Genomic DNA, 17,694 nt, shown 5'->3' on the forward strand with positions numbered 1-17,694 from the left:
GGTGTTTGCAGATCGACGTTAGAGTCACGCTTTGCTCATTTGAGTCGAAAACTTTGAGCAGCATACACGCAATTGTCGAGTCGCTCTACGTATTTCGATATGGCGGATGAAGTACAAATGAAAGCTGTATCCGGTGCACTTCAACTACCAAAGCCAAAGATGGAAAAGAAAAGTCCCCCGTCACGCCAGTGCTAACGGCCACAATCGGAAGACCAAGCTACACAGCCACGTCAGAGAAAGGCGCAACAGAAACTGCAAGTACAAAAAAACAATATGTCTAGAACCACAATGACTGTGGTACTGCGTGTGTGTTTGCCTGTAGCTAGATTTAACTTTACCAAAGGCGACTGAAATCTCCACATTCAGTGTTTGGCAACTGACTTTAAAGTCTTAAATTTCAGATTCGATAACAATAACCTAACAAAGAAGTGATATTTGCAATCAATACCGTTATTTCACGGTGACCAGTAATTGATTTTGAGATGTACAGTCGTGCAAAATTAATTCAGTCCGGTGATTCTTTTAAAGTGTCTTTACTCTGTACTTGATGGTGAAATAAATTTCTTCTGGTTAATGTCTCGCATTTGTTTTGTTTCATTTGTTTTGTTTTTTACTCGTCGCCACGTGACTTTCTTTTGTTTAAAAAGTGTCCATTTTACAAGTTCTTTTGTTTAAAAGTGTCCGATTTACTAGTGAACCGGACAGTTTTTAACAAAAGAACTGTCCGATTTACTAAATCGGACACTTTTAAACAAAAGAACTTGTAAATCGGACACTTTTAAACAAAAGAAAACCAGGTGGTTATAATAAAATATTCGGTTATGGAAATTAGAAAGCATCGTTAGAACGATGGCACGAGGCGGAGAGTGGTATAACAGTTTTGTAAAACCCCTGATACGCAAGTCAGCGAACACAGAGGAAATATACAAAGTGGTCACGCGTGAAGACTCTTTCCTGACAAATGCTGACACAAACAGGGGACAGACAGTTTCTCCTTGTCGTCACGTTACTTTCAAGAGAACAAAAATTACCAGTGTGTGTTGTAAATTAAACTTTTACTTAAAACTCTTTAACATCCAGCTTCGTCACGATACATCTCCTGCTGTTCTAGTACTTATCGTTACTCCCTAATAATTATTGACCGAATTCGTCCCACAATGTTTGGTCCATGTCCCAGGTAACATTCCACCATTTACATATTCTCACGCTGAGCATCCTTTTAATATTCCCAAAATAGTTGGTAAAACGACTCCCGGTTCGGAAACTCTCTGAGATACTTATACTACTTCCCTTTTTTAAAGAGTCTTTGCTTGATGGATAAGACCTGTTTTCACCCGGGACATATATCTGCCTGTTTCTGTCTGTCAGTCTCTGTCTGTCTGTCTGTTTCTTCTTTCTCCCTCCCTCTCCTTGCCAATGTGCATTCTTTCTTTCCCAGTCACTCAAACTAGATGAGCGTTTTCTGTGCGGTTGATTAAAAATTACTGACATTGTTGCTAAAGAAAATAATATTGTCACCATGTAATAGACGGTATAAAATATCAGTATTTGTTCATCGATTTTGTAAAAGATTTTGTTCCGGCTGTCAAAATTACCTTCCTATTTGAATATATGTACATCCATAGGGACTCTTTTCCGCACCTATGCTTTATATCATGATGGCACATCTTAGCAGGCACAATTGTAAATTCACCTTATTGCACCAGCTCGAGTCACGGTCATTTCCTGTAATTTCGTAAACTCACCTTTGAGGGCGCTGTATATTTGCGAGATGAGCGTTCATCGTCTGATGATCGAGACTACACCTGATGCACATTTATGCCAGACGTTTCGGAGTACTTAAACCCTGCAAAATGCAAATTGATGGAAAGCAGCTGCAAATTTCAATAAAATATAAAACAGAAGAAATAAACACAGAAGAAGTCACTGACGATCGCCAAAGTGTTCGTTGTTTGGGAATTTTTATTTGTCATACTTTGTTTCAAAGTGAACATACAATATGCAGAACAAATTTTGCGACTTGGAATTCTATCAAAATGAGCTCTACTGTTTTGACAAGAATGGATTAAAAAATCGATGTGTAATACAAAGAAAAGTTCGTAAAGGCCGATTACAAAGTGACAAAACATCAGAAAATGACTTTTTTACAAAAACTTCATTTTTCGCCTCCAAAACGTCACCGGAAAATAAAGATTTGAATGCGTCGGTTCATCATTTGAGTGCTGTGATAGCTGACCTGCAGAGAAATAAAAATAGAAAGGACATAAATAATGGGGTTTTGTGTTTGCGTATGAAATTATCAGACAAACCAAACACCTTACTAGGTATGACCGTGCCTCGAAACAGAGTGATTGAAATTTTGCTCAAACCTTTCCAAAGGAAAGTTTTAGAACATTCTCTTCAATAGTCAAAATAAAAATCAAATCTTAGTGTCAGAAAAAATATCTAATCACCGTCGATATACCACGTGTTGACTCCAAGAGAAGTTAAAGTAGAACGCACCTCGGGGACAGATATTCGGACTCTCAAACTTTTACAATTCTTTACTGATATACCACTTGTTGGGGTAAATTTTAAAGCTCTTGGTGTAAAAAAAAAAACTTTTCACGGCTTAGTTTTTCGAAATTCGAAAATTTTATTTTTCTCAATCAAGTTAACAAAGGGATGGCGGCCATTTTGAATTTTAAATATCGGTAAATCTTGGGTTATTTGTTTCTCTAGTATTTGCACGCGGTGACCCCCGCTTTTTATTCTTGATTTTGAATGGTTGAAAGATTCCTTGAGAAAAGTTTGAGCAAAAGTTTATATTAGTCTGTCACTTTCGAGGTGCATACAACCTTAAATTTTCGATTTCACAGAAAAGGTAGTACACTACCCTCATTAACTCCACAGGCTCCAAAATGAATCCACATGAGCAGCAGACAAGAAAAGTACTTTAAAATTTTTAGGGTCTGGAAAACTGCCCAAGATGGGATTCCATCTTAAAGGGGCAGTCTTCAATCCCTGGTTCTCGCATTAACTCCCGTTGACATTGAGTATTTAAATGATGTTAGTCGTTTGATTTCCATTGAAATTTTTATTAGCTTGGTCAATTTTCTTTTAGATAAAGCTGGTAAACAACCTGCCCCTTTAAGTTAAACAATTATGAACTTGAAAAATGGTGACATATGATATGGTGAATGTCAAGCATACCCTCGCAATCCGCAAAAATATCAAGAATGCTGTATTGGCCATTACTGTAATACGTTTTTGAATCGAGAAATGGTATTATAGTTTTCCCTCTCCCATATTCTTTCTGTAGGCGGTGCCAAAGAAATATTTTGTCAGCACATTTTCAGATGCCGATTCAGAGGAATGTGTTTGATTTATCCATGGAAAGTGGCCGCTGTCGAAGATTTATTCTAAAAAACAGCGACCTTGTTTCATACTTTTGATTGTATTTTTTTAAACTTTTGAGCAAGAAATGTTGAAACAACAAGTACTATGTTGTTGTTGACAAATGAATTATAGTCCGCATAAGAATTCAGTTGTCAGCAATAATATCTAACATCATAACACACACAGATGATGTATGGACAAGCCGCGCCTAATCAGTTCTATATACAAGACAGTGAAAAAATACACTACTACCATACATTAAACGCAAACAACCAATATATGGATGATGTGTGGAGTTGCTTTCCCTTTACAGACACAAGGACGTTTTCAAAGACTTTGGAGTAGAAGATCAGCAATAGATTGTATAGGAAAAAAATGATAGAAAATACGTCACAAAGGTTACAGCATATTGAGCTGAATCAAGAATTATCCGACAATTAAATACAGCGCTAGAAAAAAAACCCCCCAAAAAACAGTTTGTAAATTTTGAAATACCATTGCTATTGCCTTGTGTCATTGCTGACTGACTCAACCTTACCTTTTGATATAATTTGGGAATGTCTTTAATCACATGACTCCAACCTTGTCGACCATTTTTCCAGCCTTGAAATTACCAACGAACTCTTTAATGATATTCATTGACTGTGTGGCCGTTGCTTGAGTCGTGGAATCCGATTCTAGCAACACAAGAGAAATACTTCTTAATATGAAAAAAGATGCTGCTGCTTGTGATGATGATTTTGATGATAATAGTGATCAGATGATGACGACGACGACGACGACGACGACGATAATGATGATGATGATGATGATGATGGTGATGATGATGATTACGATCTTTGCGATTCTAACTTGCAAAGTATAACGAATTGTTGAAGTTGTTGCACGTCTATTTCTTCTGCATTGCTATAATTTTATTGTATTAAATAGTATATAATTTCAGGTTGATTGTGACGATACTCCGATACAGTACAGTACAGTACAGTACAGTACAGTACAGTAAGTACAGTACAGTACAGTACAGTACAGTACAGAGCGTGCAGTGAAATGCAATGCAATTACAATAAAGTACAGCACAGCACAGAACGGAATAGTGCAGTGCATCTCAGTTACAGTGCAGTACTGTTCAGTACAATATAGTAAAGTACAGTATGGTACAATGCAGGGCAGTGCAATGCAAGTCAATGCAATACAATACAATACAGTACAGTACAGTACAGTACAGTACAGTACAGTACAGTACAGTACAGTACAGTACAGTACAGTACAATGCAATGCAATACAAGACAATGCAATACAATATAATACAACACACCTTTTTCCCATTCTGGCGTATACCATATTCCCATGCAAATAAAAAGTATCAATGCACAAATTCCAAATACAGTCGTAATTATCGTCGTCCACTTTTCGGCTTTAGTCTTCTGAACCATTTTTACTCTTTGCTCTGACAATAAATGCGACAGGAAACGAGTAAGGTATACAGTAAGATGTGTATTTTCATTGTTATTGCTGAAAACGTCACCAGTTTTGGGTGTAAAATTTGAGTGAGTACACAGATTAATATTGACGTCATTAGTTAGCTGTGCGGTCAGCAGGACTGTATATGATCAATTCAAAACAGTAGAAGTAATTCTCAACAGTTGTCCATAATTGAACCATAAAAGTGACATCGTTAAGGAACTGTGGGGGATAATTATCAATCCAATCATCTCAATGTCGTCTGTAACAGGCACTGTAATGTCCCAGGCAGCCATTATGTTTTTTAGTCGTTTTCTTCGAGTTTAATCATTATAGTTCGTTTTGGTCAAAGATCGCCCCTCTCAACGACGGAGTTCTCGCCGTAGGTGGGCCAAGTAACCATATCACAGACATAAATTCCATCTCAAGATCGTACAGCTCATAAGTACACTTCGTTCAAAACGTTACTGTCATGCATAGTCTGGTTTTCAATCAAATTGGGTGGGGTCAACAATTCATCGTAAACAATACGTTATAGGTACTGAGAGACTGCAACGTGTAATGTATCTCACAGCCTTTTCTTACAGAGTTCTTATAATGTAAAATGATGTGCTATTATGCATTGCAATGTTGCCCCCAATAGTAAAGAGTTAAAACGAGAATTTGTGTTAAAAACAACTGGTTTTGGGTTGATCAATACAACGTTGGCAAACAGCCATGTTATGTGGTAAATATGGCGACCAGATTGAAAAAATCTAATTCGGACTTCGGCTACTTTTGAGGCGTCCAAAATGCAAGACAACTCATCGCGTCGTATGCTCATGGAAATTGTTATCAAAACGCTTGAGTGAAACTATGAAAAAGAACCATGAAACTCACTTACATCTGACCCAGAAAATGTTGATGGGACTAAAACCAACGAAGATTCAACGATGAAACGTTATCATTCAGCGTACCTAATGTCGTCAAACATTGACAGAAATCTACCAGGTCATTTGCCATCGGTCGGAAGCCCTACACAAAGTACGTATCCAACTCGCGACATAGGTCATATAAATAAGCTTATCAAAATATTTTATTGACATATTCCATGGTTGACAGTCATAGATCGATGTTTTTGTTCAGACGGCTAAAATCTGTGAGCGTAGTTGAAAATATGTGGGTATAAGTCCTTATATCCATCACAGAGTGCTGCTTATTCATAAACGCAGAAACAGTAACGGCACCATCAGCTTCAGAAACGATTAAATCGATTGGTAGATCGGGACTTCAGTGATTCTTACTGTGAAAAACTAGACACGACGCATATTTGTATAAATCATGTGTGGGCGCGTAGCTGGACATAAGCTTAGGCCTATGACAGTCTTTATTGTCGTTGCTATCTTTTTAATTTATGACTTCAACTTTGGCTCAAATTTTGGTCATCTCTGCGTTTACAGGCCATGGAAAATGAGAAAGGCTGAAAAAAAAATTAAAATCCAGTTGAGAACATAACACCAAACTTTCCTATCCCCTAAAGGCACAGAATGAACGATGGTATTTTGTCTTCCATACCCGTTGTTTATTGGCTGCTCCTTGAAACGTAATTGTTAAGTATTGTTTGCAGCTATCGCAAACATGCTTCTCAAGAAAATGGTAGTAATCGTGAATAAGGAAGAGCTGTGCTACCGTGTTCTGAAGTCAGTATAAAGGAACGGAGCTCCAGCTAAAGCTAACAGTGCGTGTGCATGAGGTGTACAGCGCCCTCGTTGCTGCCTGAAATCGACAGATTACTGACCTGCGATTGACTTGCGGCCTGTACGGCTCGCGTCTACCAAGTCCCTGTATAAATAGAAAGAGTTCAGTTCGATACACTTATACATTTAATACCTTTATTAAGTATTAAAGAGTTTCTAGTGGCCGAAGTGGAATTGTTAATGCCTTGATTGTCAAACTAGACTAGATGGAATTCCAGCATGTACCCTGTCTCTCCAAGTAGTTGTTCCTTGAAACGTCAAGAAAGAAAAAAATTTCATTCCTTTTATTTCATTTAATTAATTTTGTTTCGTTCTCCCTCCCTCCCGTCTGTCTCTTTCCCTGTCTGCTCTCTGTCTGTCTGTCTGTCTGACTCACTCACTCACTCACTCACTGAAATTGTTCATTGGTTCATATTTCCTTGAAATTTATTCACATTTTTTGAAAAACTTTTATTCGAAGTCGAGGTCAAACTTACAAAAAAACCCCGCATACATTTACGGTACTGTACCTGGTTTGATGTTAAATCGGACAGAGGTCGTCCATGACAATCCGCCTTTCTGCCTACCTATCTATCTGTCACAAGACCACTAATTAATTTCCTATAGGCCACCACAGTAGCGTTGAGCTCAATTTTCCTATTTTAAAAATTCAGAGGCACGAATCCTCTTAACAGGTGTTAGGTCAATGTCACCTTGACTACTGATGATTTTTTTAAATTTAGGATAACACATTTATTACATTCTGTTTAGTTACAGTTTCAATACCCAACAGCTTTAAAATGAATATTTTGGAACCAATTAGCTATTTGACGCAAGCTTTCTCTGAAAGATATAGGCACGCACTATGAACAATATATGATATTCTTGTGAATACAAAGCTTGTTAGTCACTAATTAGTGATGTTTTTTCGAAGGCCAGTAGTACACTGGTCATGATTTTTGTAAGCAATAAATAAATTAGTCTGTGACTATGTCTTGGTTTTCAATACATGCTGCTTATTGGAGAAGACACTGTGCGTGGTATACATACAACTGTACATGTAAATGGTGAGGTGAAACGTGCGGTAATTCACCGCATCACTGGCTTATAATGTACTATGTTCTTTTTTAATATATTTATTTCAGTCATAAAAATTGTACATTGCTTTTTACATATAGTATTAATTGTTCAAGAAGATAAAAAGATTCTTATTTTTACAGTCATTGATGTTGTTGTATCTATTATCCTCTACAATCTTATCAAAAGTTACACAAGTATTCTTTTCTAAAAGACAAAGAACTTTCAATAGTTATTAAATTTGTGAATCATATAGTTAAAATGCAGGTAGTTATGAAACACGTACGATAGTACTGCTTTTTGGCAGTCATTGTCTTTTCTAAAATGGACCCATGAAGAAAAGATACAATACTTTGCAAGCGTGATGACTAAATTGACAAATCTAATCAACAAAGATTCATGTAGTGGTTTATAACCTAATACAATGATGTGGAAATCTACAGATATTTGAATATCTAGTTTTGACAGCAAAAAATTGACCTGCTGCCAGAATAGGCCAAGCCTTTTGCAATCCAGAAACATGTGTTGGTATGAATCAATTACATTGCAAATTTTCCATTTTCCAATGGTTTCAATTTTTCACCGTAAAAGATTTAGACCATTCGAAAGGATATGCATAATATTAACATTAAACTCTGCAAGCTTCAGTACTGATGGATTTTTCGTGTGGGCAAGTCCACGGAAATTTTGAGATCACTATGAAAATAGCGCCCTCAGTGGTGTTGTGACAAAATTCGGGCTTATTGTTATGATATGATTTCGATGGGCCTTAGAACTCCACATATTACCACCGAATGTTTCAGCCGTTATTCACGACAGTCTGCATTTTGATTCAAGCAGAAAAACACCTTTACTCAAATGTTTCAAATTAAAGTTCAAACCAAACAAGAATCCATGAAGGTATGAAAACTTCAAGGTCTGCACTATTTTTCTTCCGAACTATGAATTAGTGGTCTTGTGCCATCTATCTATCCATCCATCCATCCATCCATCCATCCATCCATCCATCCATCCAACCATCCATCCATCCATCCATCCATCCATCCATCCATCTATCCATCTATCTATCTATCTATCTATCTATCTATCTACCTATCTATCTATCAATCTATCTATCTATCTATCTGTCTATCTATTTATCTACCTATCTGCCTGTCTGTCTCTATCTTTCCATCTATTTCTGTATTTATATATGTCAGTATATGTATGTACATGCATGTATGCGCGATTTTTCCGACGCCACCAGCGTCGAACTCCCGCCGAACTTTTACATGCCGTGGAACTTTTTATACAAGAATCTAGGTGGTCTATGTATAAATTGCCAGCAAGTTAGGGATGTCCTAACAGTAACATGGCGGGTGTACTGAAAGGTAAATTGTGAGGTATGTCAATGAACATGGTCAGATTGAAAACTGCTCTCCCCGCTGTGTGATCGTGTGCAAGATAACATGGCTTCTTCGTCGAGCGATTCTGGCGGTGACAACCGTCTGTGGATTGGAAACTTGGACCCGAGAATAACCGAGTAAGTAAAATTTATTGTCTGTTGTCAGACTTTCGAGGATCTGCGAATCCCTCGGCATAGACGATAGAGCATGTTATGTTCATGTTGTTTTGACTCACTGTTTATATAACTTCAGCTCAATTGTGAGTCTACTTAGTATTACTTGAACAGGGTTACGAACATGAGAGAGACTCAGGTCTACGTTTTTCCTCGGTGGCATTTTAGCATGCTAGTTTTCTGTCGAAATAAATCGACTCGTATTGTTCTATCGACATCGCAAGAGAACACGGAAACAGGACAACCACTGCTGAATGTCAAACGACTGACCACGGTTACTCTACCCCACAGTGGTAGGGTAACCGTGGACTGACGCCAAACATATTTACAGCTTAGCAACATTACAGTCAGCGCCTTCAAGGAGTAAGGCCGCGGCCGAACTGCTGCCAAGACGCTCTGCTATTCACTCGACATGTTCGGTTTCGCACCGTTGTCCATTGCATTGTTGCTGTTTATCACTCTGTCGTTTATTTCCACACATTGAACGACGTTTTTTTTTGTCATCGGAAGTATATATACCACGGGTTAGTGATATAGACAAGGCGAAGTCTACATTTTTATAACGGCAGCTTTTTGATCTTCAGTTCAAAGCTGCAGTACCGTCGGATTGACACATTAAAATACTGTATTATTGTTTTCTCAAATAAGGAAATTATTTACAGAAAGTAAAAATGAATCATCAATATATCACAGACAAATGTGCTACTAAGTTCATCCGTAGTCTTTCGCAGGATGTGTGGATAAGGTTTGTATTCTCATGGCTCACTCTTCTGGCCAGAGAGTAAAAAATAATTTTTATTTTTATTACGGTAATTAGTGTCATGGTTTCAGCTGTTGTAGAGCTTCCTGAGGACTACCACATGAATCATAATAACGAAAGGTCTTTTCCTGTTTTTATAAAACTTTTACAACTCTGATGTGAATTAATGGTATGTAGACAATCTGCACGTTCACATTAATATCCTATGGACTCAACACATGAAAAGGTTCATTCCCCTCCAATATAACCAGAATTCTTCTACTTTCAGAATAGTACAGTAGGCTTAGCTTGTGCTTTTATCTTGCATTTCTGTCGCTGTTGAAATGAGACAACGTCTTTTGATCAGGCCGAAGATGATAATACTCACATTGACATGCAATACTACGCTGTACGCTTACACCTCTGAACTGATAAGAGCTTCAGACAATCAGTACTCTACACCTGCCCATTTTCTCCACTTTCAACGTTTCACATGCACTCTCTGCTTTTCAGCAATTGGCCTCACGACAGCATTGTGCTTTATCTACCCGCCTTCCAGCGTTGAACCTTACAATCACTCCTGAACCTATGCCACAGTAGATATCTAACTTTTCTGTACAGTACTCACTGAGCTGTAGTATCTAGAAAATTCAGCTGCATCAGAGCAGCAAACCCCATACTTCAAAGGTTTGCTAAAGACACAATTAATTTCAATTTTCCTTACAGGCTTAAAAGCCCAGCATTAGCAGTGGTAGATCCTTTGTTAAGAAATAGAGGAATTATGATTGAAAGCAAAACATGACAAATACTCCGTTTTCCAAAATTTGAATTTCAAATGTGGCTTTTCATTGGTGGCCATTGAAAGACGACATATGCAAGGCATGTAGATTATGAATTGCCGGACGATATGAAGGACATTCTCAAGCAGCCATATTTCTTGAAAGTGCAGCCCATTCATTGAAGTCAGCTCTGCTGTCACACTAATTAAACTGAAATATTTCTGTAATGGTTGACAGTAACCGTAATTGAAAGAGATGGAGCAGACATGAAAAAGGTGACCTCATATGAATCCGTTAATTTTATTTCAAGGAATAGACATTCTTAGCCGAAGACCTGCATTTATTGTGCAATCTGTCGGCAGGTGCAGCAGTCTCTCCTGGTAAGTTTTATTCCATCTGGAGAGTTTCAAGCTGTCAGCTTGCAGACGCTACAGCCATTCTTCAACATCAATCCTTTCTCTCAATCACCAGTCGTCTTGTCTACATCATCAGTCTTTCAGATAGAACTTCTGGTACACATTTTTCTTTATAAACAGAAGTGCTTGTACACGGCATAAGTAGAGCTTTAGAGATGGAGATTGTGGTATTGAAGAAGCATGAACTATAGCGATGTGTGGTGATGTTTTTCCAAATTGTTGTATCAAGTTAATTTTTTGGTTCTGGATTACTAGTAGTCAGGTCCTGTGAGGTTTCAAATCCAAACCTTAAAACCTTTATCCTGCCAAGTTCATACATCAATATCAGGTCAAGTTCAATATCAGGTCAAGTTACGCAAAACCAAGTGAAGCTTACATGTAACATGTCCCATATGGTGCACTTTAATAAAATATTGAACATTTGAAAGCCCCTGAAAACCCGGGCTGAAAACACAGGTACTGTAAGCATGATTTTCATGGACTAAGTTTCTGCAACATGCCAATATGTGTAAATTTGGCTCAATACTGCTTTTTACTGACTTGGCAGATGGGAAGGTGATACTGTCTGGCAGGTAAAGAGTTAAACATCTAATATGAAACCATCAAAATCAATCACATTTTATAACATTACAGAGTAACTTACATGATTCAGTTTAATGTCTTTTATTGAATTAAGTTTCAAACTTGACCATATTAAGTACTGATTAATAAAATAAATGCTTGATATAACCACATTAGCAAACAGGTAACTACAATTACTGACTTCAGAACTTTAAAAAATCTTGACTATTTTCTGAACTTTTTAGAAAATCTGGTCTGGCCATTGTAAAATTTAAAATGCTTATAAAATTTTGACTCAATATTGTCTAATTTGCGGTTGTCTCCCTCATCAAGTAGATTATATCATACACTGACTAGGAGCGTATTATTTTCAAATCAAGGAGGGACCTGAAATTGTGTTCCTTGTCAGCAATTATTGCTTTTTTTGCCAAAAACTGTCAGTCGATCTGATAAGAGATTTTAAAAAATGATAATATTGAAATGGCTTATCTTTTGGTGCAGGACGTTATCAATGAATTACTGTCATCAACGCAGAAAGTCACAGATCTTTATGTTCAGTATATAGATTGCCAGCATCGACGAATCTGTTTTCAGGCATTACATGAAGTATATATGAGATGGCTTAATAAAACATTCCAATAAATTTCTTTTCCAGCTTTCAAATTTTATAGATATCGTCTAATAAAATTATAGTAAGCAAACAGTTGACTGTGAAATTAGTCACCAATGAATTCTATATCTTCATCTGTTTTCTCACATGTAACGTGGATGAGGGAAACAGAGATCGACCAGTGTCAGACATGGTTTGATGGTTGAAGGGTTATTATAGAATATGCCTAGGGGTCAGATATTCGGAGACTCAAATATTTTCAACATTTTCTGCTTGGGGACGTCACTTTAAAGCTCTTTGTGTAAGAACAATTTTCACTGTATTGTCTCAGATTGTGAAAATCAAAAATGTTATTTTCCTCTTTAGAGTTAACACAGTGATGGGGGCCATTTTTAACTTCAAATATCGGTAATTATCAGGTAAACTTTTCTCTCTTTGCAAACTTTGCACAATAAGCACTGATTTCTATTCTTGATTTGGTAAGAGATGGTTGAAAGATTCATTGAGGTAAGTATGGGCGAAAGTTCACTACTTTAAAACTTACACTAATAGATGTTGGCAGGAGTTTTGTGAAGTTTTTTTGTGAGTATCATTTTTTGTCGGCTTTTTTCCAAAATTGATGACAAAATTGTGTCAGCTGCACATCAAATGATACATTACTCATCCAAAAAGTAATCAGTATGTGTCTAGACTCACAATTGATTAGCGGAATGAAAGAGGAAGTTGTCATGGAAACCATGCTCTTTATTAGATTACGCATGTCATTCTTTGTCATCACAGTTTTGTTCGTCAGTTGTAAGGCTTCCTTTGCAAAAGAAAAAAGCAGGTTTGTAAAATGGCTTTTCAAGTACTGTATGTCGAGTCTTTGACTCTAAAACGTGACAAAAATGAAAATGTTACATGCATTAAAGTTGACTTTTTTGAAGCAGATACATATACTCCCTGAGTTCTAGAAGTTGGAAAGTTTGTTTCATTCTGTTGCATCAGTTCGAGATGCTTTTTTATGTTCAAACTGAGGGTGAAGTTGAACCGCTGATAACTATTTTTGACTTTCAAATGCCCCAAATTAGCGTTTCATGACAAAAGTTGTACCTCAAACAGTTATACAAAATCCCCACTGCCAGATACTGACATTGACTTTCCAATGATGATGTAACCTGTTCCCCCATTGCCCTGTAAAATGGTCCACAATTACCATTCATAACAATTGGGTTTAGGTCATACCATTGTGCTGAATGGGTAATCCTTGCACAGACTGGTATGTTGGAATGCTGCGTCTTGTCTGTCGTTTCTGTAATCACCTGTATGGTTGCATGTTGAATGTGTGATCATAAATCAGGCTCTTGTGTTTAAGAGACGTATTAATTTATTATTCATAATAATAAAATTACACCAAATCTTGATGCACGAATATAGTTTTTAAACTGAAAATTGACAGTAGTGCATTTCATGGTGTTCTCTGTGATCATAGGACAGACTTACTTTCAATTTGCGTCTTTCAGACTTTCTTTTTCTTAAAAATTATTGTACTTAGGAGCCGTTGATAATAAAAGCTGATGCACAAGAAACGTAATTCCTTTGTTTTACTGGAAACCCCCTCCCTCCCCCCTCAAAACGAAAGTTCTTTTGCGAAATCAATTTCGTATTATGATGCCGTTTCTGACAAACCCACACGCACCTCTCTGATCTGCACGCCCATGAACAAATACAGAAAGGGCACATTAATTAATAAACCTCCACTTTACGCGTTTCACTTTGTAAGACAGAACATTTTAATGTATTTTGCATGTAGGAAAATGTTTCACGTACATGTTTCACATTGAAAAAGCATACAAGTTTTTATTTCACATTCATGTCTTTTCGTTGTCTTTTCTGTCACCGTATTTTGTGGTCATTCTGTTCTCGATGAACACGAAGGTAGTTTTGCGTTCTTGCTGCAAAGTCGCACTTCGAAAACAATAGAAAGTCCTTATGGGATTTTGATGCACACAAAACGAAATGAGCTTTTACCCCCCCCCCCCCCCCCCTAAACGAAAGAATTACGTTTGTCGTGCGTCAGCTTTTATTATCGACGGTCCCTTAGAGAAAGATTTAAGAGTGTACCAACACAGCTGTAATATCCGTGCATGTACTGGTAAAAAACATTAGGGGACGACTGCATTAATTTGCATGGTACCTGAAACCTGAGTCCTTGCCTGAGCAACTCGGGTGACAAACAGAAGACTTTTAATCCCCAAGGTGTGAATGTTCCATTGTTATGTTTATCAAATCCAGCTGGTGCTATTGTAGTGCCATTGTAGGAAAGGCAGGTCTGTGAAATTGATCCTCTAGGGAAGTAGGGTATTCCTAAGTTAATGGAGCCTTCCCGTAATGAAGACCGGTGAAAGATTACTTGCTCCACTCAAAACAATTTGTGTGTGCGGTACCACTCATAATCTGAAATCCCTAGTCATAAGATCATGTGTACATGTACTTGGTGACAGTTTCGCATTGAAGACAGCAGATATGAAATAACATACTATTTCAGATATTATTTCTTATCCCATGTATTGAACAGCATCTCAATGATGAATAGATCCCATTACTGTGTAATGAATTTTGTATGAGAATTACATTAATCTGCAACACTATCTCCGATAACATTTGTGATACAGTCGTAGTTCCTTACAGATATATTGCTTATCATGTTGTAATTGAGATGGGATGTTTTTGTTAGGGCTTCAAATCTTGTATGAAACATTCATATTTCTTGTCAAGGAAATCATATCTGCAGGGCTTTAACTCAATTTTTCACATTAGAGTCGGGAAATAACATTCTTATCAGACAATACCCTGACTTTGCTCCTTTTGTTTTGTGACTTCCATTCTATCTTCCTTGTTTTATTTTCTGAATAATGAAATATGGTTCTGACAGGAGTGCAATTTCCTGTGATGTACATTGTAATAGTACAGCAGGTTTTACTGACATGAGATTCTGATAAAAATGACGGTATGGAAAACAAGTTGATGAAATTTTGCTCTTTTACACTAACCTAAGTCATTGAATGAAGTGTGTTAAAACAGACCTCATTTGGATTTGTTCATATTTTGGTCAGTACATGAAATAAAGAGAAAAATACTGCAACAGTGTACATGTAAATGTTAGCATCTGTAGGTCAAGTTTTGAATCCAAATGTAAAAAAATTGAGATCGTGATGATACCAAAGACATGTGACCAGATAATTTTAAGAAATACATACTTATTTTGATTTTGATCATCTTTTGTGCAATATTGTCGTTTTCACCACTTTCTGTCAGAAATGATGCTAAATGAAAGGCGTATGCTTATCATGTTTTTGTTTAGCCGCATTGACTTGAATGCTATGCTCGTAATTATCCAACAAAGGGAAGGAAAGACTAAAATTTAAGTGTGGAATGTATTATTTGTAGAACCTTTCCTGGTTTGTCTATAAAAATAGGAAAAATGTCAGTTTTGTTTATATACAATTATGTACATGGTAGAATCACAATGAAAATATGAAAACAAATGTAAATAAATTTAATCTTCAAAATTTGTTGCAAAAGATATCTTTCAGCTTTTGTCAAATTGTTAGGAAAATTAAGAATCTAGAGAAATGTACCAACATCCATTCTCAAGAGAAGTACAGTATCATTCTTGTTAGTCAGTGCTTGTGGTATGATGCTATTCAAAAACCAATAAGCTGTTTTATTGCCTCTTGTGGTAACATCAATGCCAAGATGTTGTAGACGAGGTGTTTGTGGTTTATGATGTTTGAGACGCAAAGCATGTACCAATATGTTGGCTGAATGAAAAAATCATGCTGTTCCGATAAACCGACCTACCCAATTATTTACCTGCTGAAACTTTTTAGACTACATAAATACGCAAGTAAAAATAAAAAGAGAGAAAAAAAAAGTAAAATCACATATTAGTTACCTTGCATTTGATTTTTGCTTGAACGAGGATGTCTTTTATGTTTATATTCTTTTTATATGTATGATACATTTTTAGCTCATATTTGGTTTTATATATAAATACCAAAAAGAGCTTATATGATGAGTCTAAGTGTCTGTATATTTTTTTGGAAATGTGGCTAGTGTTTGATCGCCCTCAACCCCTGTAAAATGCATATTTAAAATAAAAATATTTTGGAAAAAAATTCCTGCCTACCTACCCTATTTTTGAAAACCATGTTATCGGAACAGCACAATTTATTTTTTTTGCCTTATTACATGTATATGGATGGAGTCAGATTTCACATTCATAAGGGTACACAAAAATTCTTTTACTGCATATGTATTTGTATATTTTGATTTTGGTTGTAAATTTACATTTTGTTAAAGCCCCAATAGCTGCTAATTATAGGAATTTTTTTCATGATTTTATTTTCAAACCAACGTTGGTTCGTGTAAATGTGCTGACTGAAGGACATGTATAGAAGTATCACTGCTGCCTGATTTGGACCACGACTACATATTTTAACAAGTTAAATAATATAGGGGTGCCACACTCGTAAAATGGCGTCCCCATAGAAAAGAACAAAAAATGCAGTATTTTGTGCACATACACATTGTAATCATCCAAGAAACAAGCATGATGCCATTTATTTGAATGCATCCACACAATGGCCAACAGTATGTTGTCATAATCTTTATTTTCTCTGTCACATGATTGGTTTTTGAAAATGGCGGGAAATCTGAAATGATGGTAAAACGTTTGAAATCACATGCCACTTTCGACAATTATGACAGTGTTATACACTTTTTCAGTCTTTATTGGGTCTTATTCAAAGAAAACCCTTGGAAAACTCAGGATATTTTGAGATCGGTTTATTACACATTGGCAGCTATTGGGGCTTTAAATCACTGTGTCAGTGTGTCAAATCTAACTCAGATAGCATTCCACCAATGGTCAGAGTTTTCTGACACTCTAGAGTCACACTTCCTAGGAATGCTTCACAACTTTAGTCCAGAAGTTCAGTACATGTGCAGCAGATGTTAGATTTCACCGTCAATATCCGGTGCTGTATCCATCCATACAAAACAAATCAAACAGCTTGCAACGGTTTCAGATCACTCAGAATTAAAAAAGAAATCCTTTCCTTGATGCAATGCAAGATTGAAATAATTTGTCGCTACCCAGTATCTGTATTTAGGAATTCAATGTAACTACAGAATATCATCTTTAATTTTGCTGCTTGATAAGTACAATAGTGATACAGTACATGACAGTTTGTGCACTTATGGTGTAAAATTGTAATACCTTCCCACTGGCGAATCAAGTTGCCATTTGATCACTTTTGGTTGTACTCACGCGGTATAATTGTCAGAGAGGTAAATTGATCCATGGCATTGAATTTCTGTCTCAGTTGATTCAGAAGTACCTGTTAGGTCAAATGG

The 17,694-nt window shown here is 36.6% G+C and overlaps 1 protein-coding gene and 1 long non-coding RNA gene across 2 annotated transcripts in view; one reads left to right on the forward strand and one right to left on the reverse strand.

Moving 5' to 3' along the window:
* Nucleotides 1-1,944: 1,944 nt before the first annotated feature.
* Nucleotides 1,945-5,865, reverse strand: LOC139119394 (uncharacterized). The gene is made up of 4 exons (XR_011548915.1): nt 5,723-5,865; nt 4,694-4,825; nt 3,917-4,055; nt 1,945-2,236 (listed from the first exon to the last, which is right to left on the reverse strand). It is a non-coding gene; the product is annotated as an uncharacterized lncRNA (long non-coding RNA).
* Nucleotides 5,866-8,944: 3,079 nt separating this feature from the next.
* LOC139119393 (probable RNA-binding protein 18) overlaps nt 8,945-17,694 on the forward strand; it is a 62,332-nt gene continuing 53,582 nt past the window's right edge. Inside the window, exon 1 of the mRNA XM_070683188.1 lies at nt 8,945-9,153. Within this exon, the coding sequence (XP_070539289.1) occupies nt 9,080-9,153 (74 nt within the window). The 5' untranslated portion in view covers nt 8,945-9,079. The remainder of the gene's footprint in view (nt 9,154-17,694) is intronic.

This window comes from Ptychodera flava, chromosome 19 (assembly GCF_041260155.1).
Source record: "Ptychodera flava strain L36383 chromosome 19, AS_Pfla_20210202, whole genome shotgun sequence".
Classification (NCBI taxonomy): Eukaryota; Metazoa; Hemichordata; class Enteropneusta; family Ptychoderidae; genus Ptychodera; species Ptychodera flava.